Here is a 26,356-nt window from a genome sequence, read left to right as displayed (position 1 = left end):
ATACCATGGCTCCACACACCAACCTTTAATAGACTCTGGCTAGAAAATACAAATAGTAGAGTACTGTTTTGCAGCACATGACATTATTGGGAGGCTCATAAAATTGGAATTTGAAGTCTAAGTTCAGTGACAAAATAACACGTGAATTATAAAACGTTACAACAGTATAATATACAGTATACTATACATACAATAGAATTGCAGTCATTATACTGTTCGATGCTCCCTTTTGCTCCAAATTATGTCCTCCTGTCTGTATCTGTCAATAAAATAGCAACACTTTCTGTCTTAAGGACCAGAGTCTACTTACCCGTCATGGTCACAGACAATAGCGCCTGGGAGAGAACAGGGTAGAAATACCAACGTGCTTCACAGGAACACCCACAAACAGCTGGATTTCTGAACCTGACTTACTAACTTGTCACAGACTATTGCTAAACTTGGCTTACAAGTTACACGACAGAAAAGATGCAATTTTCTACAAAATAAAGACAAAAACAGTTTGATAAATCATGGCCCTGATGTTATGGAGATCAATATGACCCCAGAGTTCACTTACCTGAAATGTACCACTCAAGAGATTTCCTCTTTAGGCAGTACTCCAACTGCTACAGCGGCTGAAGTATCCTACCCCAGCTGGCTCACGACAGTGCGGCTCTGTGGAACAGACTGTAAGGATATTTTTGGATATTCTTCATTTACCCTCAGAAATCTTGACTGAAGATAAACCTTCCCGCAGGTTACAAATTAATTGCCCAGCATATAAAAATATGAGTTTTCTTTATTTGGAATACGTTTTCTACTCTCCTGTGATACAGTATAAATACATTCTATAAATACTGACCCCAGGTGCCCCTCTGTGTCACAAAAACTGTCACTTGAACCCATGGCATCCCTCCAGGTCACAAAACCCATGTCCAAAAAATCATGGCAAATGATAGAAAAGCTGAAAAGGCGTTGGTTCCCAGTTGGAGGAAGAAGTGGGAGGGGGAGCAAACATCTATGTGAGTATTCATATGTACAACAGTTTGTTAGTGTTCCTGTGTATGCCTATATATATGTATATACGTACACACATACACAGGTATATACGCATACATATACCCACATACATGCACAAACAATTTGTTCTACACCCATTTACAGACATACCCAAGGAGGCAGAGGTGGGAAACTTTATGTATGAAATACATATTTTTATGTAAAAATAGTATAAGGTGTCTGCTGCCATGTCAGTCGATGTATACAGCCAACCTTTTAAAATCTGATACATATTAAGCTTGAAGCTCTAACTCGAAATCCAAACAGACAATATTCTGTACACATCTCTTCCAGTGGGATTTAAAACCCCTTATATATCGTCGTTCATAATACATAAAGTCAGGAGAAATCGCTTTACTTCTAGTCCCTGTTCACATCTATGAATAAAAGGTAATAAAGAGAATAACAAAATAAGTCTCATCTTAAAGTATATACCCAAACTCAGAAAGACAGGCTATGTGACCAAACTAATATGTCTCACTGAAGACAAGGTTGGAGAATTTGGCAACTAGATTGTTTCTCAAGTATCTGAAAATCAAAGTAAATATTACAATGCCAAAGGTTTCATTCAGTGGTAGGACATTGATGACCTACACAGCTAAGGACTGGATACATTTGCTCGTAGTTCAATGGTAACTAGAGGGGATGGCTAAGCTGGGGATACAGACCAATGACTTGCATTTTTCAACGATGGCTGGCTTTCTATGTTTGGCACTGGGAGGATTAAGGTAGTATAAAAACTGGGTAGATTTTAAACCCCATTCCACAGCTGGTATGTGAATTTGGCACAGATCTGGGGCAGGTGAGGGAGGGAAAAAAATTAGGCCAATGAACGTAGTTCCTTTAATTTGCAACTAACTGTATGTTCTTTCTACTTTTTTTAAACATATTTTTTTTATACATTTTATGTCGTACCTAGGCTAGTAAAGAAGACATTTCTTCTGCAGCAGCTTATCTATACCATTTTTCCAGTTTCAAAGGCAGTATAGCTTTATAGTACACTCAGATGACATTTACTTCTGGGAAGGGATAGGAAAATACATTAGGCTTGTCTCCCTCCTGCCTCTTCTTCACTCACAATCTCCTGCTTCTCTTTATACATAGTTGCAGACCATATTCTTTAAGGTCAAATCCTTTTCTTTGCTAAGCTTCCTTAACTCTCGATGTGCCTCCACAAGGGTAAAAGCACTTTAGAAAACAAGAGCACAGAAGAAGTGTGTTCTTGACAGGTCTTGGCTGAACAGACCCTTTTCATCATCATAGAAGCAGAGCCCCACACTGGTCCCCCTTCCTCTTTGGGGGTATGGAATGTGTCATTTCAACCACTTCTCCCTTGCCTCAGACACCTCATATAGATCTAATGTCCAAGCAAGGAGGAAGTGCAACATGGTGGGGTGCTATACTCTAGTGGTGGAGTGTGAGTGGGGGAGGCCAGTGCTGTTGAAGCCTGCAGAAAATGTGTTGTATGGATGAAGGCTTTGCAGTCCCACCAGAGAATTTGGAATCATGGTAATGGTGTTAGGGGTCATGAGTGGAATATCATCTGGAGAACGACGTAAAGTAAGTGTGTAGTCAGGGAGAGTGGCCATACGTAGATTATCATGGCTGGTGACCCCTCCTCCCTCACAATCAGGGTGTCCAGCATTTATCTGTAAAGAATTGATTTCCTCAGGAGGTAACGGGCTGTGTGTTGGATCCCGCGTGGCTGAGGCACGCTGTGGACTAGGCTGCCGCTGTGTGTCTTGACGACGTTTATCATTACGGTAGTACAGTGCAGCAAAAGCCAGCACGTTGAGAAACAAAAGAGAGGCTCCCACTGCAATAGTGACACTAAGTTCAGTAGAATAGTCCCTTGGGTCCTGTATCACAACCGGGTCCACTGGGTCCAGGTCTGGGTTCCATTTGGATGCTGGACCATTAAGTGTGGGAGAAATAGCTGGTCGTTTAGTATCCGGAAACTTGGGCCGGCGAGTGATATGTAAATTCTGGGTAGTGTCAGATGGTGGCACCTTGGTGGTAGTTGAAGTATAATGAAACATATCATGTAGATTGTATAGGTGTGGAACCAGGTGTTTCCAAAATGCCACTTTGGTAGCACGGTAGTGATCACGTACACGTGGTTTTAAGCCAATGTGTAGATAGAGTTGATCCCGTGGACTGTATTTAGACCATGCTACTTCCTCAAAGCGGTTTGCTTTTGTGTGGATGAACTTGGTGTCTTGTGGGACAGGCTTATTGGGGTCCCTAAAAAAGAAAATAGATCAGTTTTCTAAAAAGTTATCTAAAATGTAACAGAAAGAAAATGGGCACATTCTTAATTTTTTTGCCACTATTACGGTGTTACGCAGTTGCAAATTATGATGCATGCCATATTTGTTCTACAATTTGTGACTTTTTACCCTTCTCACCACATGTCAAAAGTGTTGAAAAAGTGGGTGGGGCATAGTGGAAGGGGGCGTGGCCTCACAGGCCGACAGATTCAGTATAAATTCCACAAGAAACCAGCATAAATTGCACTTCATATTTATGTTAGCTCATAGTTGGTGTAGATTTGATTTTGTTGCATGCAGACTACCAGAAGATGAGCCAAATTAATTAGGAGGCATGCCTCTTAATACATTTGGTACGTCTTGCTGCAATGGCCTTTTTACACTCGTATCAAATGCCAATCTTAGTGAATCGATTTAAAAGGCATCTGTCAGCAGATTTGCACCTGTGGAACTAGCTGACTTGTTGCGTGTGCACTTGAAGTCATCTGTGTTGGTCCCATGTTCATATGTGCCCACATTGCTTAGAAAAATTATGTTTTAATATATGTAAATGAGCCTCTACAAACAATGGGGGCATTGCTGTTACACCTAGAGGCGCTGCTCTCTCTGCAATTGCCATGCCCCCTGCACTTTAACTGACTGGGCCAGGCAGTGAAAATGTCATCACACCCTGCCCTCCATATTTTTGCATATACTAAGGCCTCATGCACACAGCCGTTGTTGTGGTCCGCATCCAAGCCGCATTTTTGCGGCTCGGCTGCGGACCCTTTCACTTCAATGTGCACACTCCATGTGCTGTCCGCATCCGTTGCTATGTTCCGTGGCCCCGCAAAAAAAATATAGCGGACTAGAATAGGAATTTCTACAATGGGCCGCCTGATCCTTTCCGCAAATTGCGGAAGGCACATGGGCGGCTTCTGTTTTTTTGCGGGTCCGCGGTTTGCGGACAGCAAAAGACAGAACGGTCGTGTGCATGAGGCCTAAAACACAATTTTTCTCAGCAATGTGGGCACATATAAACATGGGACCAACACAGATGCCTTCAGCTGCCAAGCGCATATTCAACAGGCCAGCCAGTTTCACTGGTACAAATATGCTGACAGTATGACACCCAAAATTATGTCAATTACACTGCCACTTAGACCGCCACCTGTTATAAAAACCTCCATCTGCTCTCTGGAACCAATGGTGCAGATTTTAATGCCATGTATATGACTAATTTTTATTTTATGACAACAACAAGAAAAGTACAGAACATTAGGGGAATTATTCAATGCTATAAGGCAGTTTTCTGGCATCAAATATTTTTTTATACAAGTGGCATTTTTTTATACAAGTAAATATGTGACAAATTCCTGACCCCCACAACTTTTTTAGTTACATGTACAGAATTATATGAGGGCTCATTTTTTGTGGGGCGATCTATAGTTTTTACTAATGGAAAGTGGGGGTGACAAAAAAATTAAGAATTGGTCATTTTGATTTCTTTTTCCATTACGGCGTTCATCATACAGGGTAAATACATTTATATTTTAATAGTACAGGCATTTTGGGACATGGTGGTGCAAATAATCTATTTTTTATTATGGGGAAAGGGGGTGATTTGATTTTTTTTATATTGATATTTTTCAGATTTTTTAAAAAGTCCCCTTATGGCACTTGGATACGTGATCTTCAGAGCACTTCTCCTATACACTACAATGGATTATCACTGCAGCATTTTGTAGGAGATTTGCTATGTTCCTATGGTCCCTGCCCCTTGAAGGCCTCCAAAAGAACCACAGCTGCAATAGTCTCAGACTCTTCATAGAGACTGAGTCAGTTACACTAAAGGAACAGCTGCCCCAATCTATTCGAGGGGAAACTGGGCACTGAGAATAGAGGAGAGTTTGGGCACAAGGAGCACAGCGCCTGGGAAAGCAGCCTCAGATGCCATGGTCACAACTGATCACAGCATCTGAGGGGATAAGTGTGTGTGATTGGCGTTATCGCCAATCACAGACATTGCCTCCAGTTGTCTGCTGTTTGAAACAGCATAAATATGGCAGCTATGATGCCCGATCCACTCTGGAGCGACACCATGTTTAAAGACCCTACCACCGACATATATTTGTAGTGGTTGAAGTAGTTATTAATGTAAAGGAAAAATGGAGCAGCTGGCCATAGCAACCACTCAGGTTTAGTGTCTAAATAAAAGCTAGAGGTAACAGTTCCCTTCCCTTAGTTTTGATAAATCACCTTCATTCTTTATTGTAGACCACAAATCTATTCTTTGTTAAAGATATAAGAACCGCTGCTCTATTTTCTTACCCGGTTTTGGCAAAGTTGGTCCAGTAAGTCATGACCACAGCACTTAACATCACATCATTCTTGGAAAAATTGCAGGGAAACAAATCTGTTGGACCCACCATAGGGACACCAAACACATAGGGCACCTCATCTCCATGGGCTGCATCAGACCATGCTGGCTTCATCAGGCTCTGGCAGTGATGATAGAAGGCATAAAAATAGGTTGGAGAGCCATAACGGGCATGTAAATCAGCAGTCACTACAGATGGCTCTACCCACTGGTGGTCAGTGAACAAAGCAACTAATGTCTTTCGACGAGTCTCGGGATTGTCTCGGTCAGCCCAATCAGTGTACATGAACTTGATGGTCTCACGCAGTGTATCTTTGCCTTCTGGGTATCCATATAGGTTATCCACAAAGTTTGAAACAGAGTAATCAAAATCACTCCCAGATACGCCATCTTCTGCATCCACCACATTCTCAACAAACTTGAGTCCTTCACCTTGGTTGACCCCTAGCATTATATCATAGTTGAGAAATTCTCCTTGTTCCATGAGAATCTCAGGGTCATCTGGAATTACATCTCCATCAATAACTGGACCAAAGGCTACATGATAGCGGGCTGGTTGGATATCTTGCTCCACCAACTCTTTGGCATTTTTCTGGCGGAGGCAGTCAACCATATCCACAGTGTCTAGCACATTACATCCCACTTTCTCGGCAAGCAATCGTGTATACTTTACGGGTTGGTAGTTAACTGCCCAGCTGGAAAGAGCTGAACCACTCTGTATGATAGCTCTCTGGAACAGACCTGTTAAGAGACCAGATAAACTTATGAAGCAATTTGTATTTAACACTGCACAACATCCATTCAAAGTATGTAGCTTTCCATTTTATTCTACTGTGCACCTCTATCTCCATCTACAATCACTGATATAACCTCAATACAGTATACAGTACAGCATACAGTACTGTCTTTGAAGTAGGTGTTTCTGGTTTTCATCTCAGCATCAGACACTGTAATGCAGAAAGACAGACACAGATATAAAGAGATCAGCAGCCCAACTTCCTGCCCAGCTGGTCTCAGTGTGTGCCAGGGAAGAAACACAGCACAAGAGGAGCTTTCTAAAAAGGGGAGATGGAGAAAAAAGGAATCAGTGGATCCAGTGAAGAGGAAAGGGAGAGAGAATTTGAAAATGGGGAGTACAAAAATAAAAAAATGGCAGATATGATATTGCTTATCGCAGGAAGATTGCATTTAACTAGAAGTCCAAATCACAGAGAATAGATAGTCCTGGGTTTCAAATATATATATAAATATCCTCGCTGAAAATACTAAACTTGTAAAACGTAACATTGATTAAAGGGAATTTCTGGTAATAATCATATTTTTATCAAGTGCCTGCAGCATGCCCCCTGAAACAGAAGATTCATACTAACCTTCTCTGTGCCTCTCTGGTGCACTGCCCCCACCTGCTAGTCCCTGCGCAGTTTACATCCGGCCTGCCATGGACATGGACACATGCACTGCTCCAGCCAATGTCTGGCGTCAGCGGTGAAGTGGCCACAGGCAGCACTTGACCGCTGAAGCCAGTCATTGGCTGGAGCAGTGCATGTGGCCATGGCTGATGTAAACAGAGACTGGGAAGCATGTATGGAGACAGCGGAGGCATTGTGGAGGACCAGAGTGGTGTGGAGCAGGTAAGTATGATTCTTATGTTTCAGGAGGCATGCTGCAGGTGCTTGATAAAAAAAAAATATTAACAGAAAACCCTTTTTTGGTGTTTAAAAATAAATCCCGATAAGGTTAAAAATATAAAAAAATTATAAGTTAGCAATTTCCATTCTTCTGCTCCGTTAGAGGAGAAGAACAACGTAAATAACGGAAATGCTAGATTAGGCACGTAACTGAAATGAATGAGCCTAAAGGACCCCAATGACAAAAATGTCCACTTCTTAGCGGAAAATAAGTCTTGTGTGTAGGACTTTTTTGTCCGCTCTTTTTGGCGGAATGTGCAACGGAAATGTACAGCCCTAACTGGTTAATTAATTTAAGGAACACTCTGAGCATAACTGATACACTGTATAATGCCTACTGCAGGCGCTAAGGGGTCGTAGATTAGTTTTTCCTTGAATCCTTGTCAATTTTGCCTAGAGTGTTCCTATCAAGGGGTTGTACAGTATTAGTTAAACATGGCTAATTTCTTCATAAAACAGCATTACACTTGGCCACAGGCTATGTGTGGCACTGCAGTTAAACCCATTTACTTCAATAATACTCGATACAGCCCATGAATATGAGTATAGCACTTTTACTGGAAGAAAACCACCCCGTTTTTCAACTCTGTACAGCCCCTTAAATTAATGGGGTACAGGAGAAAAGTAAAAATAGGATGGCACAAAAATTTAGAATGTAAGCAATGTAAAATGAAAGTAAGAGGTAAGGAAAACTTAAAGGGGTTGTCCCATAGGGGTCATTTATGGCTTATCGCTAGGATAGGCCATAAATGTCAAGCTAGGTGTGGGTCCCACATCTCAAGAACAGGGCCCTGACAACCCCTTTAAATATGGAATGGTATACAAAATAAAAGGCTGCTCTTTTTTCTCATTTCAGTACCTTAAAAGTTGGCCCAAACAGGGACATCTGCTGATGGAATCATGGAATAATGTCAGGTGATCCAAAGACCTTCAATGTTGTGGAACAGACATACAGACATGGAGTTACACTGTGTAATCATGAAACAATGATATAGTGTGATGGTTACTGGATGGTGGAGTAAACAGGAGACACAAATAATAACTGTACAACTATAAAATCATCACACTGCAATCCTGCTACGAACGGCACCACAAATTCAATATACCTTCAGAGTGATGAGAAAGGGTGAGGAGACTGACACAAGAGGCTCCAATGCCTGAGCCAAACACCTGTGATCCTGCGAGGGTCACCTCCAAAAAATGCCACATTTTCGCTCACCCAACGGAGTGCCTGAATTTGATCGAGAAGTCCATAATTTCCTTTAGCTGCTTGATCTCCAGTACTTAAGAATCCTATGAAGATAAATACATTGTGGCTAGTGAATGACGGAACTCTTGCTTACGTGCAGATGCTGAAAACCTAAGTTTGTAATCACACATGCTGTTTCTGCCTTACACAAATCAGCCTGGCCACCAGGCTCATAGCTACCACTGAAACTAATACAGTGCTCCCTCAAGTTACAATATTAATTGGTTCCAGGACGACCATTGTACGTTGAAATCATTGTAACGTGCGTCAATAATTCAAGAAAAACTGGTAATTGGTTCCAAAACATCATTGCATAATTGAATATGAATAATTAACAGGATCCTGTCACCATGAATATTCAGTTTAATCTACCTGCAGCATATTATATAGAGGAGGAGGAGCTGAGCAGATTGATATATTGTTTTATTGGAAAATATTCAGTAAAACTTGTAATTTCTACTGATTCTGAGCTCTGAAGTCACGGAGGAGGTCCTATCAGTGACTGACAGCTCTCTCTGTAGACACAGTCATAGAGGGAAGGCTGTCAATCACTGATAGGACCGCCTCCTGGAATTCAAAGCAGAATCAGTAGAAATTAAGAAAGCATAAATTACATGTTTTGCAGAATACACTGCATTTTCATGGTGACAGGTTCCCTTTAAGAAAAATAAGCAGATAACCAAGACAGATATCGCAAGTTCTTAGGGCTGTTTCACACAAGCACGCGTGCAATCCAGAAATCACGCTCCGTGTGAGAGCATGACCCTCCATTCTGGACACTGCTCGTCTTGCAGGAGCACAGCATTATACTGATTTATAATGCTGTGTGCCTCTGCATGACCTTACTTCTACAGAATTATACTGCCAGCTTTATGTCACTATGATTATGTAGCAATAAGGTCATGCAGAGGCACACAGCATTATAAATCAGTATAATGCTGCGCTCCTGCAAGACGAGCAGTGTCCAGAACAGAGGATCACGCTCACACAGTCAGGAATAGATGTTGGAAGCTGTATGTGCAAATCACTTTCTGGAATGAGGAAAGAAGCATCCTCAGTGTCCTGAACAGTACAAACATGTACCAGAAAATAAAAATGGAGCCGCCCTCACCTGGTGTCCAAAGGAGCAGCTCACCCTGGTACAGGCAGAGGGCAGTACAGGACTGTACTGCGCTGTATTGTAAAAAGGAAATAATCCACAGCCAATGCAGGGGTTTTACCAGTGAATGGCTATGTTTCTTAGCTGGATCTGAGTCATTGTATATTGAGTCTAGGTTTCAACATACAATGGGGCCCAGGAAAGACCACTGTAAGCTGCAAATATTGTATCATAAGTCCTTTATATAATAAGGACCACTGTACATTGTAACAGTCTGGTTGTAAACCATCATGTTTCCATTAAATTATTTACCTCTTAATAGTATTGAGCTAATTCTGCAGCATGTGCATGCCATTTTTATAAACCTCCTATATATGTAAGGGACTGATTTTTAAAGTTGCAAAACCTTCTGCAGCATATCTGTTGCATGTAAACATACCCTATTTCCACAGATCACAAGATTTATCACATGACTGCTGTGACTAACACAGGAATGTTGTGTATTGAGCAATCCTTGGCTGAGATAGTGACAACCATATCTCCCTTCTTTGTGGGGATTTCAGCTGTCTACGGTATGAGCCCTACAAGCAACTGCAAAATTAAATGGCAGTAGGCAGTTAACAAAAAGGAAACATATAGGGAGTCATTTATCAAGCTGAAATATGCCTATATTAGGCGTATTTCAGGCGCAGATTGCGGCGCAACATCTAGTTGCGCTGCGATCTGTGACTTCACCCTGCTCATGCCAGGTCTAAAAAAGTGGGCATGGTGTGGGCGGGGAAGGACCAGCAGGCCCATCTCATTTACCATTTTCTACACCTGTTTTAGGCATAGAAAAAGGTCTAAGGCCTCTTTCAGGCGAGCGTTGCGGGAAAATGTGCAGGTGCGTTGTGGGAACACCCGCGATTTTTCCGCGCGAGTGCAAAACATTGTAATGCGTTTTGCACTCGCATGAGAAAAATTCCGCATGTTTGGTACCCAAAGCCGAACTTCTTCACAGAAGTTCGGGCTTGAGATCGGTGTTCTGTAGATTGTATTATTGTCCCTTATAACATGGTTATAAGGGAAAATAATAGCATTCTGAATACAGAATGCATAGTAAAATAGCGCTGGAGGGGTTAAAAAAAATAATAATAATTTAACTCACCTTAGTCCACTTGATCGCGTAGCCCGGCATCTCTTCTGTCTCCTTTGCTGAACAGGACCTGTGGTGAGCATTAATTTCATTACCATGGTAAAAGATCATGTGATGGAACATGTGATGACCGGAGTGACGTCACCACAGGTCCTGTTCAGCAAAGGAGACAGACGAGATGCCGGGCAGCGCGATCAAGTGGACTAAGGTGAGTTACATTTTTTTTTAATTTTATTTTTTAACCCCTCCAGCGCTTTTTTACTATGCATTCTATATTCAGAATGCTATTATTTTCCCTTATAACCATGTTATAAGGGAAAATAATAATGATCGGGTCTCCATCCCGATCGTCTCCTAGCAACCATGCGTGAAAATCGCACCGCATCCTCACTTGCTTGCGATTTTCACGCAACCCTATTCATTTCTACGGGGCCTGCGTTACGTGAAAAACGCAAAAAATAGAGCATGCTGCGATTTTCACACAACGCATAAGTGATGCGTGAAAATCACTGCTCATGTGAACAGCCCCATAGAAATGAATGGGTCGGTATTCAGTGTGGGTTCAACTCACGCATCGCATCCGCGCGGAATACTCACCCGTGTGAAAGGGGCCTAAATGTATGACAGCTAGTAAGCTGTCTTACATTTAGAACTGGAGGAAGAACCGCCGAAATTATAAAGAGGCCAGTGCCGCTTTATAACTTCGGAAGTAACGGCGGTCTTAATAAATCTGCACTATACAATTTTGGATGAAATAAAAGAAATGCGTCAGGTAATATAGACAGGTAGTAACACTTTGCAAAACAGAGACATATAGGTAGCAGTCAATATCAGCTATCGTTTTTGCAGCAGGGTATGCTGTATAAAACACATAATTAGAATTTGAGCACTGTACAGAAAGCCTAAACTTGACACCATGACACCTTACAACTTTTTTATATACAAAATAGCATGTAAATTGGAAAAACCTGAGAGGGAAGTAATGAAGCTAGGAGGGGGTAGTAAATTAATGAAATAAGCTCCCCATTGCTAACTCATAATTTTAATATTAAATGCTTCAAGGAACCCATTATCTTTGATGGTGCCCTGAGGATGACAAATGGGCTTATTAATTATTGTATTTTACTCAACAATTACATATGCATAAAGCCAAAGGCATACTTGGAGAGTAGGCAGAGACACCAGTAAATAATAGAAGGTAAATAAAGGATACAGAGAGGGAATGAATATATATTAAAATAGTCACCAACCAAGAACTCCCACACGATAGTTTAATGTGATGACTATCACATTCCCATAGCTGGCCAGTACACTTCCATCAATCATATTTCCACTGCCCTCCATGTAGGATCCACCATGGATGTACACCATGACTGGTTTGGCCCCCGAGTCCCGGATATCTACAAAGGAAGAAATAAAAAATAATGGTGCTTAAAACAAGTCACTGTGTTAGTACAATAAATCTCCTATGTCAGGTTCACTGACGCATTCATTCAAAGATACGAGGAACACATAAAGGGGAATGTCGTAGAAACCACCAGTCCAGCACACACAAGGGAGTCACCTCCTGCAGCTCTACCATCACCTTCCACAGCATTGAATGCAGAAGCAAATAAAGCATGCATTTCATGCCAAAGACTAAACAAGCACTTTCTCAGGACTGTGACCATTGTGAGATTGACAGCAGTTTAGTAGGATAAGCACAGTCCTGTGAAAGAAGATCACAACAAGGCTGCGAAATGAATTCCCCAGTAAGAAACATGGCACTGCCCTATTTACAGGAGAAAGCCAAGACATCAAGCAAGGAATATGGATATAGTAACACGAACAGACAAGAGAAAAGCACGTTTTTACAGCAGAGAGCGTTTCACCGAAGCTCAATCTAAAGAGGATATATGTAATGTTAACGAGAAATAAAGGGTCAAATAACGTAATGAGGAATATTAAATAACCCAAAATGTAATACTCATGTTCCTCACTCACAAGGATCACAATCAAAAATAATGATTTGGTAATCAGAAATGAATACAAAAGAACAAGAGGGTGTGCAAATCATAGGTTCAATGTATTGTTTCTCCATAGACCTATTCATCACCAGCACAGATGCATAACTTGTATCCACATGAGACATAGTACTGCCCCTCACCCAGTGCATTGGCTATTGTAACCTATGCTTCAGTGCTCAAACATGTAATAACCGTGAAAGCTTACCAAGGCAAAGACATTTCTAAATGGAACTGAAAAAATGCTAGAAAGACCAGGTGCAAATCTGACTTGACAAATGGACTCGGTAAAAATAGAAACAGGGAATCATGGAGGAATTGGGGGAGATGTGAAGTTTAAGAGATGAGCAGTGCATAAAACATGGACATGAATACCCTGCTGACATATTTTTCTAATGGATGGAAGGAAGGGGTGATGGAAGGAAAGTATGATGATAACAAGTTCCATGCATCAGCCTCAGCCAGCAAATACCTCCTTCCTCGTCTTCGTCATTATCCGATACCTCTTCCCCCTGTTTCTTAGCGCTGGGTCCTGAGCAGAGCAGGAGACCGAGCCGAACAAACAGAAACAAACAAGAGAATTCAAGAGATAACAGGTCTAGAGCGTAAATAATATAAGCTCTTACCCTGGTATTGAAGGACAGCTCTCAAAATGAGGGGTTCATTTACACAGACAGGTCAGCTTTTACACTAAAGTGCCCTCAGGGGTGGGTTCTGCCCAAACTACAAAGGTGTTGATATCTAGTATGTTATGTAACAGTGTACAAGAAGTGGAATGTCCTGCACTGATATGGGAGACATCTAAACTGTACAGTATCTTATGTGCAACAGTTCCCAAAGACAAATATCTTATTTGATGGTTCCATCAGAGATGTCAAAGATAAAAAAAATTAGCATTCTTTATTTAATCGAAATACATCAAGATCAATTTTATAATGCAGGGGTAATATGTGCCATGGAGCTAAAGAAAATTATTATGCTTTGTTGTTAATGGAACAAAATTCTCTTTTTAAAGGTTGCATGGAGACACTAGTAGTAATTGCCATGCTGTTTTATCTTGAGTTAATGGACAAATAATAATCACTATTATTATTACTATATATAATATATTAAATGCAAATGCGCACTTGGTAATTCTAAAAATACCAACCATATATTTGCAGATTACCTGGATTGTAGTCTCTCTAGAAGGCCACTGCACCTCCATCATAACTCCTACTAAGCTACAGTAAATTTCATATGCAAGTTACTCAAAAAGCCGCTACTCCCGTGGAAGGTTAAGCAATGGAAGGTCGCTTGCTGGACACAATTATATGTTTATGCCTGGATGTTAGGTGCGTGGCAAAGACTAGGTGTTATGAATGGGGTCATATACTGCACATGCTGCCAGGTATATTGCTTAGTGTTCAGGTGTATATTTGTGTGGTACCTCCGACATACAATTTATGGTCAATGCTGGATCATTGGTAGGAAGTAATGGGGTCATTTATCAAATGGGTGTAAAGGAAAACTGACTTAGGCTACTTTCACACTAGCGTTGGGGGCTCCGCTTTTGAGTTCCGTTTGAAGGCTCTCACAAGCGGCCCCGAACGCTTCCGTCCAGCCCTAATGCATTCTGAGTGGATGTGGATCCGCTCAGAATGCATCAGTCTGGTAGCGTTCAGCCTCCGCTCAGCAGGCGGACACCTGAACGCTTCTTGCAGCGTTCGGGTGTCCGTCTGGCCGTGCGGAGGCAAACGGATCCGTCCAGACTTACAATGGAAGCCAATGGGGACGGATCCGTTTGAATTTTACACTATATGGCTCAATTTTCAAACAGATCCGTCCCCCATTGACTTTCAATGTAAAGTCTGGATGGATCCGTCTGAAGCTACTTTCACACTTAGAATTTTTTTTACAATTGAATGCAGACGGGTCCGTCTGAACGGATCCATCGTCTGCATTATAGGAGCGGATCCGTCTCAGACGGATCCGCTCTGAACGCAAGTGTGAAAGTAGCCTTATTTGGCCATAGCAACCAGATTCCACCTTTTACTTTCCAAAGGACCTGTCAAAAATGAAAGGTGGAATTTGACAGGTTGCTATGGGAAACTAAGCAAGTTATACTTTACACCAGTTTCATAAATGACCCCATAAATGTGTAGTCATTTCATAAATAGGAAGAATTTACAATGATAGGGGAGTAGGTTGAAGAAGGGATATCAAAGAAGAAATACTATATGCACCTCTGTTTTACTTCAAAGTGGTCCCCAACAATAATGTACAAGAACCATAATAATATAGTAAATACTAAAAAAAATGTAATGCAGCAAGAGGTACTGCAGTTAACGGTAACACCCCCACACTCAAAATTTAGGTTCTTAAATAGACCACTTTCTATTTTGGGAAGTGAAGCGCAACAAGAAAAGCTGAGAAACACAGCGCTACATGTTTTCCAGACCAATTGCAAATTTTATATAGGAGTGAGAATGTGTTTGCTATACAGACTTATAGCAGATGTAGCAACCTTACCGGTGCATACAAATATATGTACCTCCTTGTTGGTATGGTTTATATATGCTTGTCCAACCAAACACCTATGAATAGTAATCTTCAACATAAAGACAAGCAAACAAAAGGACACACAAGGACACACACTGACATGTCTAGAACTAAACGTTAGTCAATGAATGGTAAAAACACCTATGCTGGCCATAAATGGTCCGATTAGACAACATGGGCAAATCTCCATCCCATGAACACAAACCTTTCTTATGAGAAGGGAGGACTGGGCCACCAGCAATATCTATTGTTGATGTTTTTGGTGGCACAATGGGGCTGAAGAGACAGCTCTTGGTATATGGCCGCCCCTACATTAGATAACTTTACACATCTTTATATTTTGACTAATGTTTCAAAGTTTAACAAGTATTAGTATCACATACTATAAAACTATTCTCTGAGCTAGAAAACAACTGATGGTCCAGGAGTTGCATATTAAGGACAATTTATATGGCACTGCTATTTTCAAGAAATGATCAGGCATGACTGTTCTTCACCAACATACAGAAGAGTGGATTTAGACGAGCAGAAAATCGTTACGATTCCAACTCTAGCGATGGAAGATGGACAAATATAGTTTCATGTAAATTTGCTTGCTCAACGTCTGTGAAATTGTTAGTCCGAACAAGTACAATCATCAGTTGTTAACGAAATGCATGATAATAATCTCATTAAAATGCCAGTTGTCTGGTACAACGTTTGGTTGATTCCTAAAAGTTGTGTTGTGTGCATGCCTGTGATCTGTATTTCTTCCACATTTATTTTGCCAAAAACAAGAGTTATTTTTCCCTTTTTGCTTTGTCCAAAGGCGTTTTTAGTTAAAATCGACCCCCTGGATCAAGATCACATTAACTAGGGAATAAACACAGCACTTATATAGTGACCTCCCTTTCATCTTTTCAGATGCAGATCTACCAATTCCTGTCCTCCAAGATGGTTGAACCACTTCTCAGACTACCTGATACACAATGTGCAACAGTAGTCCAAGACACTTCCGACTTGTCCAGCCCTGCTCATGATTTGGCCAACACTGCTCACATCAGTAATGATGAGCAATCCAAGGGTAGCAGAAAGTGCCTTGTAATGCCAGAGTGCATCAGGTAGTCTGAAAAGTGGTGCGTCCATCTTGGATGACAGAAAACAAGTCTACGAATCAGGGGATTCACAGCTGATTTGCAAATGAAAAAGAGAGCACCATGTAAGTGTTCTGTTCGTTACACAATTGTAACACAATTCATGTGATTTTTTTTTTTTCTTGAACCAGAGGATTGCTTTAGATAAAATACATGTATATGAAGTAAATGTCACTTATAAATATCATTCTATAGAAGAGGCATAGTGTCTAGCTACTGACCCATCCTGGCTGAATTTCATGTACGCCCAGTTGATAAAGTTGACCAACATTCTCCAGATTCTATATTTTTATGAAAAGCCATGAAATCTAAAACACTGGAAAACTGAAAATGGAATATATTATGCTGCCAATCAACATCTGGCACAGTCAGAAGGGACTTTCACTAGCATGTGGAAATATCTGGGGATAGTGCTTAATCAGAGAAGCCCCTAATAGTTTAGCTGTTTGTCAACTGCAACCAGAGCAGCAGAGGTGGAATTCAACTAACCCCAACCAGCAACAAACCAACCTAAGTTTCTGCCTCTTTTCCTCAAAACTATTATCCAAGCTCAGGAGAGGGAAGAAGGAAAGAGGAATAAAATTGATGCCTCCAGAAAAAAGCAGAAAAATAAATATTTATACACATATGATTGCAATTTAGACAGAACAGTATCAAGCAAGAGGAAAATATCATTTTTAGGCTTTTATTTATTTACCGGTACTTTTCAGTAGAATCCACTCTTTACAATCCTTATTTATTTTGGTATGTTTCATTAGAATTTGCTAGTACTTAGCTCAACTTTTAATTCTCATCTTTAGTGTTCTCTTGTAAGGGCTCTCCGAGAGCGGGAACCCCCTTTTAAATAGGTAGGCGCAGAGGTTACAAAAACACAGCACAAAGCTCATTTCTACTCCTCTTACGGTCCCCATTGGACCAGTGTGAAGTGCCAACTACATGCACGTCACCACTCAATAGCCAATCAATAAACTAATTGATGTCGCATGTTGTGCCTGCACATGTCACTGCTGAGGTCATTGTCTGGCAGCACAGTGCGTAGACTAAGCATTACACTTCCGGTCCAGGGAGGACCCATAGCGCAGAAGAAGAGAGCGCCAGTGACAGGTGAGCTTTTCTAACCCTTGCACCCTGCCTTTGCCAATATAATATAAATAGGAGTTCCTGGTCTTTGAGGACCTCTTAAAGCAGGTCCTCTATCTCTATGAATACCCACATCCTACAGCTTGGAAGTCACACAAAAAACTCACACGGTGTCATGAAAGGTATATGTGTGGTGTTTGAATTTACCACTTTTCATATGGGCAGTCAGGGTGCAGGGGTTGAAAAAAACATCACCTGTTCCTGTGCTCCCGTTCCAGCACCGAGCTTCTTTCTACTCCTCTTCCAGTCCCCGCTGGACCAGAAGTGTGACATGCACATCACTTCTTTTGGCCAATCAATATCCTCAGCAGTGTCTTCCTTTCCAGTGAGGAGGGCCAGTAGTGGAGGAGAAGAGAGCTGGGCGCTGGAAAAGAGGTGCCAGTGACAGGTAAAGTTTTTTCTTTTAACCCTTGTACCCTGCCTCTGCCGATATGAATAGGGGTTCCGGAAATACCCCTTTAAGCAGGTCCCCTATGAATACCCATAGCCTAGAGTATGGAAGTCACATAAAGAAACTGATAGGGCAGTGGTGGCGAACCTATGGCATGTGTGCCAGAGGCGGCACTCAGAGCCCTCTCTGTGGGTATCCACGCCCTGGAATAAGTCTGTGGTGTACCAATATGCCTTAGACTTTTCCTGCCATTCATCAGTGCAGGGCACACTATGAACAATGTAGGCAGGCTATTATGGCTAAATGATAAAGTACATGGAAGATATACTATATTGGACTGTAGTATTCAGGTTAACTTGCTGTGTTGGCACTTAGCGATAAATAAGTGGGTTTTTGGGTTTAGTTTGGGCACTTGGCCTCTAAAAGGTTCGCCTTCACTTTCATGAGTTGTTGAGAGAGGTATAGGTGTGGTATTAAAATGCATTGCTACATTTAAGCACCTCTTCTTTCCAAATGAAGTAGTATTTATTCCTGCTAAATCTTTACAACTTTAATAAACGTATTACCGTATAATTGTAAGTTGAGTGTGCTCATACAATAGATACACCAGACAAACCTCTACGTATTAGGTAAAATGGATCGAAGTGTCCTTCATTACAGTACAGATAGTAAATTTGCATTACAATATTCGTGCATATTTCGAATAGAGCTAATGATTGTAGTTTCCATAGCTGCAGATGAGAAACATGATGAGTACTTAGGTTGACATAATTTATGCTTCTCATGTTTAACTGCGCATTTATGTCTTGTAGTATATTACACATAGGAAATCTGCATGGGAAGCAGCATACACATGCATAAATAGTTTTAAAGCACAAATTATGTAACATACACCCCATGTTTAACAAATGGATGACAGGTAATTTTACATGTACAGTGTACTTGCATATATCTACGCTATTTACTGTATTTTTCACCTGGATTTAAACTGCTCAAATTGCAATGTCAATGTGAATTTAAAAGGCTTCTACGTGACCATACAAAATATGCTTTATCCATTTTGTAGGTGAAAAAAAGTCCACTGAAATCCATGGAGTGTGATCGAGATACAGATGCATCCATAAGATATCAGTAGTGCATCCCTACTTCACGGATTATTTATTATGTGGTTCATGCTTCTCACTGGAAGAAGGCTCATTAGCATTGTCAATAGAAAACTGATGCTAATTACGGATATCCTGTATATTACAAAGCTGAATGGAGACATATGTAAATACTATAAGTGAATTCAATAAACACAATATAAGACGAGCACCATTAAAGGGGTTGTGCAAGAAAACCTCTCACTTTACTAGACCTGTAAAGGGAAGATTACTTACCTGCTTCCCGGTGCTGGCTCCTCGCTTCTTGTCCTCCCATGCTCCTCTGGGCTCCCTTGATGTAAACATCATGATCAATGGTTATATGACGCAAGGAGATCCGGTTGCAGTTGTGACCAGTGGTTGGCTGCTGTCAAACCAGGTATTTACATCGAGGGAGCCCAGTGGGGCATCAAAGGCTTGAAGGAAAAGGAGCGGGGAGGCAGCGCCGGGAAGCAGATAAGTACCATATATTTTGCCCCATAAGAAGCATTTTTCCCCCCAAATGTGTGTGGGGGGGAGGGGGGCGCTCATTAGTAGCGGAGTACCAGGAAGCGGTGTAGACTCTGTACTCACCACTTCCTGGTCCTCGGCTGTCGGCTGTGAAAGCTGTGCACAGCCTGAGGGCGCTCTGTGACCTCACGCTGTACGTGTCAGATTACAGCACAGCCAACAGAAGGAGGAAGAGGTGCACAATGTAGGTGAGGAGCGGCAGAGTCCAGGAGCAGGAGAGGTAAGTGTTTTTTTTATTTTATTTATTGAGGCTGATGGGGGCTAATATAACATGGCTGGGGGCTGAAGAGAGGCTGATGTGGGCTAATATAACATGGCTGGGGGCTGAAGAGAGGCTGCTGGGGGATGAAGGTCTGATTGGGGGTCTTATTAACATTGGGGGTCTTTTTGGGGCTGTCAGCTGAGGTCTGATTAATATTGGGGGTCTGATTAGTGGTCTGACCAGAGGTGTTATAAAATATATTTTTATTTTTTATTATCCTCCTCTAAAACCTAGGTGCGTCTTACGTGCTGATGCATCTTATAGGGCAAAAAATACGGTAATCTTCCCTTTATAGGTCCAATAAAGCGTGTGCTTGTAAAAAAAACATTTTTGCACAACCCCTTTAATATAAATAAATTAATAATGTTATAGCTATAAAATACATAACCATGATGCTATGCAAAGTTACATTAAAAATGTATATGTTAGTTCCCCGCAGTTTATGTGTACTCTACTTTCCTGGAGGGTGTACATTATAGTAAATTCTAATTTGTACAGGCTAATGTAAAAAACTAACGGGCAGCAAAGAGTTTTTGAAAATGGTCTATAATACAGTTTCTTAACCTGTGGTACGCATAACCCAAGGGTATATGCTGCAGGCTGAGAGGGTACGCGGGACTGCCCTAGCATCTGGCAATATTTCATTGCTGGTTGCTAGGGTACTAATGTGGGGCCCGTCCACATTTAAGTGCATTGTTGTCCTCAAGACTCACTATATCATGTACCTCTTGCATTAACCCCATGTTGTCCATTACGTGAGGAGGTACTTGGTGGGGTAACTATTAACCGCCTCTGTACCGACTAACGCAGGATTGCGGTCTGGAGGCGGCTGACTCAGGCACAATCACGCGCCGGTGAACGTGCGCACACAGGCACAGGAACTGCCGGTAAGCAAATGGATCTACAGCCTGCCAGCGGCGATCGTTCGCTGGCAGGCTGTAGATGCGATTATTTTTTAACCCCTAAAAAGGTATATTAGACGATGTTTTGATAACAGCGTCTAATATACCTGCTACCTGGTCCTCTGGTGGTCCCTTTTGCTTGGATCGACCACCAGAGGACACAGGCAGCTCTGTAACAAGTAGCACCAAACACCACTACACTACACCCCCCCCCCCCACTGTCACTTATTAACCCCTGATCACCCCTCTGTCATTGATCACCCCCCTGTAAGGCTCCATTCAGACGTCAGTATGTGTTTTTCGGATCCATGGATCGGATCCGCAAAACACATACGGATGTCTGAATGGAGCCTTACAGGGGGGTGATCACCCCATATAGACTCCCTGATCACCCCCCCTGTCATTGATCACCCCCCTGTAAGGCTCCATTCAGACGTCCGTATGTGTTTTGCGGATCCACAAAACACGGACACCATGGATCCGCAAAACACGGACACCAGCAATGTGCTTTCCGCGTTTGGCGGATCCGCACATTGCCAGAACTATATTAGAAAATGCCTTTTCTTGTCCGCAACAATTGCGGACAAAAATAGGACATGTTCTATAGGCTCTACAAAAAAGCACAATGTTCGCCCGATCAGGCCTGATCTTGTGCGCACACTTGCGTTCAGTCCGCCCCACCGCAGTGAAAGAATTTTTTTTTCTGATCACTGCAAAAATACCGTAAAATCGCCCCTAAAATGCCAGGGCAGTATAAATACCCCACATGTGACCCCATTTTGGAAAGAAGACACCCCAAGGTAATTGCTGAGGAGCATATTGAGTCCATGAAAGATTGACACTTTTGTCACAAGTTAGCGGAAAGGGAGACTTTGTGAGAAAAAACAAATAAAAATTCCTCTAACTTGTGCCAAAAAAAAAAAACTTCTATGAACTCGCCATGCCTCTCACTGAATACCTTGGGGTGTCTTCTTTCCAAAATGGGGTCACATGTGGGGTATTTATACTGCCCTGGCATTTTAGGGGCACTAAAGCGTGAGAAGAAGTCTGGAATCCAAATGCCTAAAAATGCCCTCCTAAAAGGTACTCATTGGAATTTGCGCCCCTTTGCCCACCTAGGCTGCAAAAAAGTGTCACATGTGGTATCGCCGTACTCAGAAGAAGTAGGGCAATGTGTTTTGGGGTGTCTTTTTACATATACCCATGCTGGGTGAGAGAAATATCTCTCTAAAATGACAACTTTGTATAAAAAAAATGGGAAAAGTTGACTTTTAGAGAGATATTTCTCTCACCCAGCATGGGTATATGTAAAAAGACACCCCAAAACACATTGCCCTACTTCTTTTGAGTACAGTGATACCACATGTGTGACACTTTTTTGCAGCCAAGATGCGCAAAGGAGCCCAAATTCCAAAGAGCACCTTTAGGATTTCACAGGGCATTTTTTACGCATTTGGATTCCAGACTCCTTCTCACGCTTTAGGTCCCCTAAAATGCCAGGGCAGTAAAAAAAAAAAACACAAGTGACCCCATTTTGGAAAGAAAACACCCCAAGGTAATTTGTGATGGGCATAGTGAGTTCATGGAAGTTTTTATTTTTTGTCACAAGTTAGTGGAATATGAGACTAAAAAAAATAATAAAAAAAAATAATCATTTTCCGCTAACTTGTGACAAAAAATAAAAAGTTCTATGAACTCACTATGCCCATCAGCAAATACCTTAGGGTGGCTACTTTCCGAAATGGGGTCATTTGTAGGGTGTTTCTACTGTCTGGGCATTGTAGAACCTCAGGAAACATGACAGGTGCTCAGAAAGTCAGAGCTGCTTCAAAAAGCGGAAATTCACATTTTTGCACCATAGTTTGTAAACGCTATAACTTTTGCGGAAACCAATAAATATACACTTATTCCATTTTTTTTTATCAAAGACACGTAGAACAATAAATTTAGAGAAAAATTTATATAGAAATGTAGTTTTTAAAAAAAAAAATCACAACTGGAAGTGAAAAATGTTATTTTTTTTTGCAAAAATTTTGGTAAATTTCGATTAATAACAAAAAAAGTTAAAATGTCAGCAGCAATGAAATACCACCAAATGAAAGCTCTATTAGTGAGAAGAAAAGGAGGTAAAATTCATTTGGGTGGTAAGTTGTATGACCGAGCAATAAACGGTGAAAGTAGTGTAGTGCAGAATTGTAAAAAGTGGTCTGGTCATTAAGGGGGTTTAAGCTAGGAGAGCTGAGCTGGTTAAGTCACCCCCCCTTCCCCTATCAATTACCTCCTCACATTATGAGCAATTGATAATTTTCAAAGAAAAACACACAGAAAATGCTCACATTAACCCCATGTTTCCTGGCAACATGTGGTTAATTTGTACTTTTTTGGCCTGGTATCAAGAAAACTTCTTTGTATCGAAATTGAACTCAGAATTCTGGTATTGTGGCAACTCTAGCAGACACTAAGTTTGTGGCATTATTACTTTTAAGAGCACAATCTGCTGTGCACATTTGAGGGCACTGTGTGGCAATAATTCTTGAAAGGGGCATCTGTGTGGTTCTAGTTTCTAAAGTATAGTATTTGGCAGCATTGGGGAGCACAGCTGACACATTACAGGGGAAGGCAGCAGCTTGAAACTGTGGGGCACCAGGATGGGAAGGATAAGGAAAAGTGAGGGACCTAAGATGTCTACATAGCTAACTTGAGACATGGCTGGAAGATGTTGTCATGTCTGTCTGTGTCAAATGGAGAAGATAGGGAATATCTGAATCAGAGAAAACATTACTGGATATAATAGGTATGTAGTAAGGTATTCCCCTGTATGTTCTGTAGTGTAGAATGTCATTTAAAAAGTAATAGCCCTCCATCATGGGTCCAAATGTAGTTTCTATCATTTTGACAGGAAGGTAAGCGCTGCATGCTGTGCAATTCTTTCTGTCAATCAAAAAATAATATTGCTGATGGAGGCTCATTAACATTTATCACTGTTTGCTTCCTTAGGGGTGCTCGGTTGGAACTTCTTGTCCCTAGGGGGTACTTGGCATGAAAAGGTTGAGAAATACTAGTCTATAATGTTTGTTATAAATGTTTGGAAATTTATTTTAAGCTTTATCACCAGTTATATCCCTGGGGAAGTGTACATAGAAGCCAGCCTCTAGCCAACTTTAAAAAGGAGAGGCATCTTATGACTTTTTTTTTTTTTTTCCGTTACAGCATTCATAGTATAGGATAAATGTGTTTAGATTTTAATTTCTATCTGTTTTAAAAAATGGTATCACTTTTTTGTAAGTCCCCCTAGGGGACTTTAAAATCTGATCGCCTCTTGCATATACTGCAATTAAAGGGGTTGGCCACCCTAAGTATCAAAAATCCAAAAAGCCCCAGACAATAGCCAAAACCATGAAGTATTTAGATCATGTGAAATGTGCTGGCTCTATGTCATCTTTCTAACCTGTTCACCATGGCGCACTTCCCTGGAGGAGCTCCTCAGACCGGCTGTGTGGGAGGAGCAGCTGTAAAGTGAAAGTAAAAATCCCAGCATGCACTGCAGCAAGTATCTTCAGAGGAGCAGTCACATGACATCCCCACCCACCTGCGTTCCCATGGAGACAAGAGCTCCTCCGACATTATAACTATCTCAGTCATCAGTGAATAACTGCAGACATAGTAATAGGACGTCCCAGCAATAAAGAGAGGTCACTACCATGTATCACACATATGTTGCTGGGGGAGTTACCCTGTTCATAAACTTGCTGTGGGGCCTAGTAATTTCTAGTTGTGCCACTGGACGTAAGCCATGAACAGAATGAATAGAAGAGGGGAGATTTATCATTTGCCTTGTTTCTAAAAGGTGGTGTTAAAAAGTTCTAAACTGTTTGACTTTTCAACTGTGCCTTTAAAAAAAAAAGGGTGGGGGGGGGGTGACAATGGCCAGGAGGGGCGTGACCAGTCTCCTCAACAAATGTATGTTCATTTTCATTGACTTAAATGAAGCCAGAAGTACAAATTGATCTTCTCACATAGCGAGGAGCCTCCTGTCTATCATCACACCACGTGCTCCCAGCTGACAGCCTAGAAATAATCTATGACTATATGACTACCCCTCACCTGGGGAAAAAGAGACATGAGTGTAGTCCGACAACTCTGTATACAGTGTACAGGGGGGTCACACATCTGTATATACAGTATAAAGGGGGTCACAAATTACCAGTGTACACTGGTACCTTATAAACAGGTTGTATGTGTCCTACCTGTACACTGTATATAGAGACACCCCCTTCCCTGTATACTGTGTATTATGATAATAATGAGATCCTCCGGTGCAGGGGGTCACACATCTCTATATACAGTGTACAATGATGGTGGTGGTGGGGGTCACATATCATTGCATACAGTATACAGAGGGTCACACATCTCTATATACACTATACAGTGGTGGTGGTCACATATCACTGCATACAGTATACAGAGGGTCACATCTCTATATACACTATACAATGGTGGTGGGGGTCACATATCACTGCATACAGTATACAGAGGGTCACATCTCTATATACACTATACAATGGTGGTGGGGGTCACATATCACTGCATACAGTACACAGAGGGTCACATCTCTATATACACTATACAATGGTGGTGGTGGTCACATATCACTGCATACAGTATACAGAGGGTCACACATCTCTATATACAGTATACAGTGGTGGGGTTGAGGGTCACATATCACTGCATACAGTACACAGAGGGCCACACATCTCTATATACAGTATACAGTGGTGGGGTTGAGGGTCACATATCACTGCATACAGTATACAGAGGGTCACACATCTCTATATACAGTATACAGTTGTGGTGGGGGGGGGTCACATATCACTGCATACAGTATACAGAGGGTCACACATCTCTATATACACTATACAATGGTGGTGGGGGTCACATATCACTGCATACAGTATACAGAGGGTCACATCTCTATATACAGTATACAGTGGTGGGGTTGAGGGTCACATATCACTGCATACAGTACACAGAGGGCCACACATCTCTATATACAGTATACAGTGGTGGGGGGGTCACATATCACTGTATGGGGGGGGGGGGTCACATATCACTATATACGGTGTGCAGGAAGGAGAGGGCACACTGACAGATGAGACCAGTGACTGCGGCTGATATCACTGACCTCAGCCATATTGGCAGCTCATAAGGGGTTAAACTGTTGGTCTGGCTGTAATAAAAACATGTCTGTGATAGGATCACAGAGCAGAGGGGCCATAAACAGGGCAGACACTGGGATTGGTCACAGTTTGTGTTCCACAGCACCTTCCTGGCTCTGCTACATCCTCTCTCAGTACAGGAGACAGAGTGGATAGAGTCTACAGACAGTCAGCTTCCATCAGCCATCACAGCTTCTCCTCACAGCCTCCCTTTCTCCTGCAAAAGTTTCTTTATTTCTGCTTGAATCTTCCTGCTAAGCCCCTCCAGCCCTGCA

At 41.7% G+C, this 26,356-nt stretch overlaps 1 protein-coding gene across 1 annotated transcript in view; it reads right to left on the bottom strand.

Annotated features, from left to right (window-relative positions):
* Positions 1-764: 764 nt before the first annotated feature.
* NLGN3 (neuroligin 3) overlaps positions 765-26,356 on the bottom strand; it is a 142,854-nt gene continuing 117,262 nt past the window's right edge. The window contains 5 exon segments of the mRNA XM_044305732.1: positions 765-3,285; positions 5,622-6,411; positions 8,465-8,528; positions 8,530-8,651; positions 12,092-12,241. Of these exon segments, the coding sequence (XP_044161667.1) occupies positions 2,439-3,285; positions 5,622-6,411; positions 8,465-8,528; positions 8,530-8,651; positions 12,092-12,241 (1,973 nt within the window). The 3' untranslated portion in view covers positions 765-2,438.

This window comes from Bufo gargarizans, chromosome 9, assembly GCF_014858855.1.
Source record: "Bufo gargarizans isolate SCDJY-AF-19 chromosome 9, ASM1485885v1, whole genome shotgun sequence".
Lineage (NCBI taxonomy): Eukaryota > Metazoa > Chordata > Amphibia > Anura > Bufonidae > Bufo > Bufo gargarizans.
Note: the sequence above shows the minus strand (reverse complement) of the source record. Positions and strands in the feature narration are given on the sequence as shown.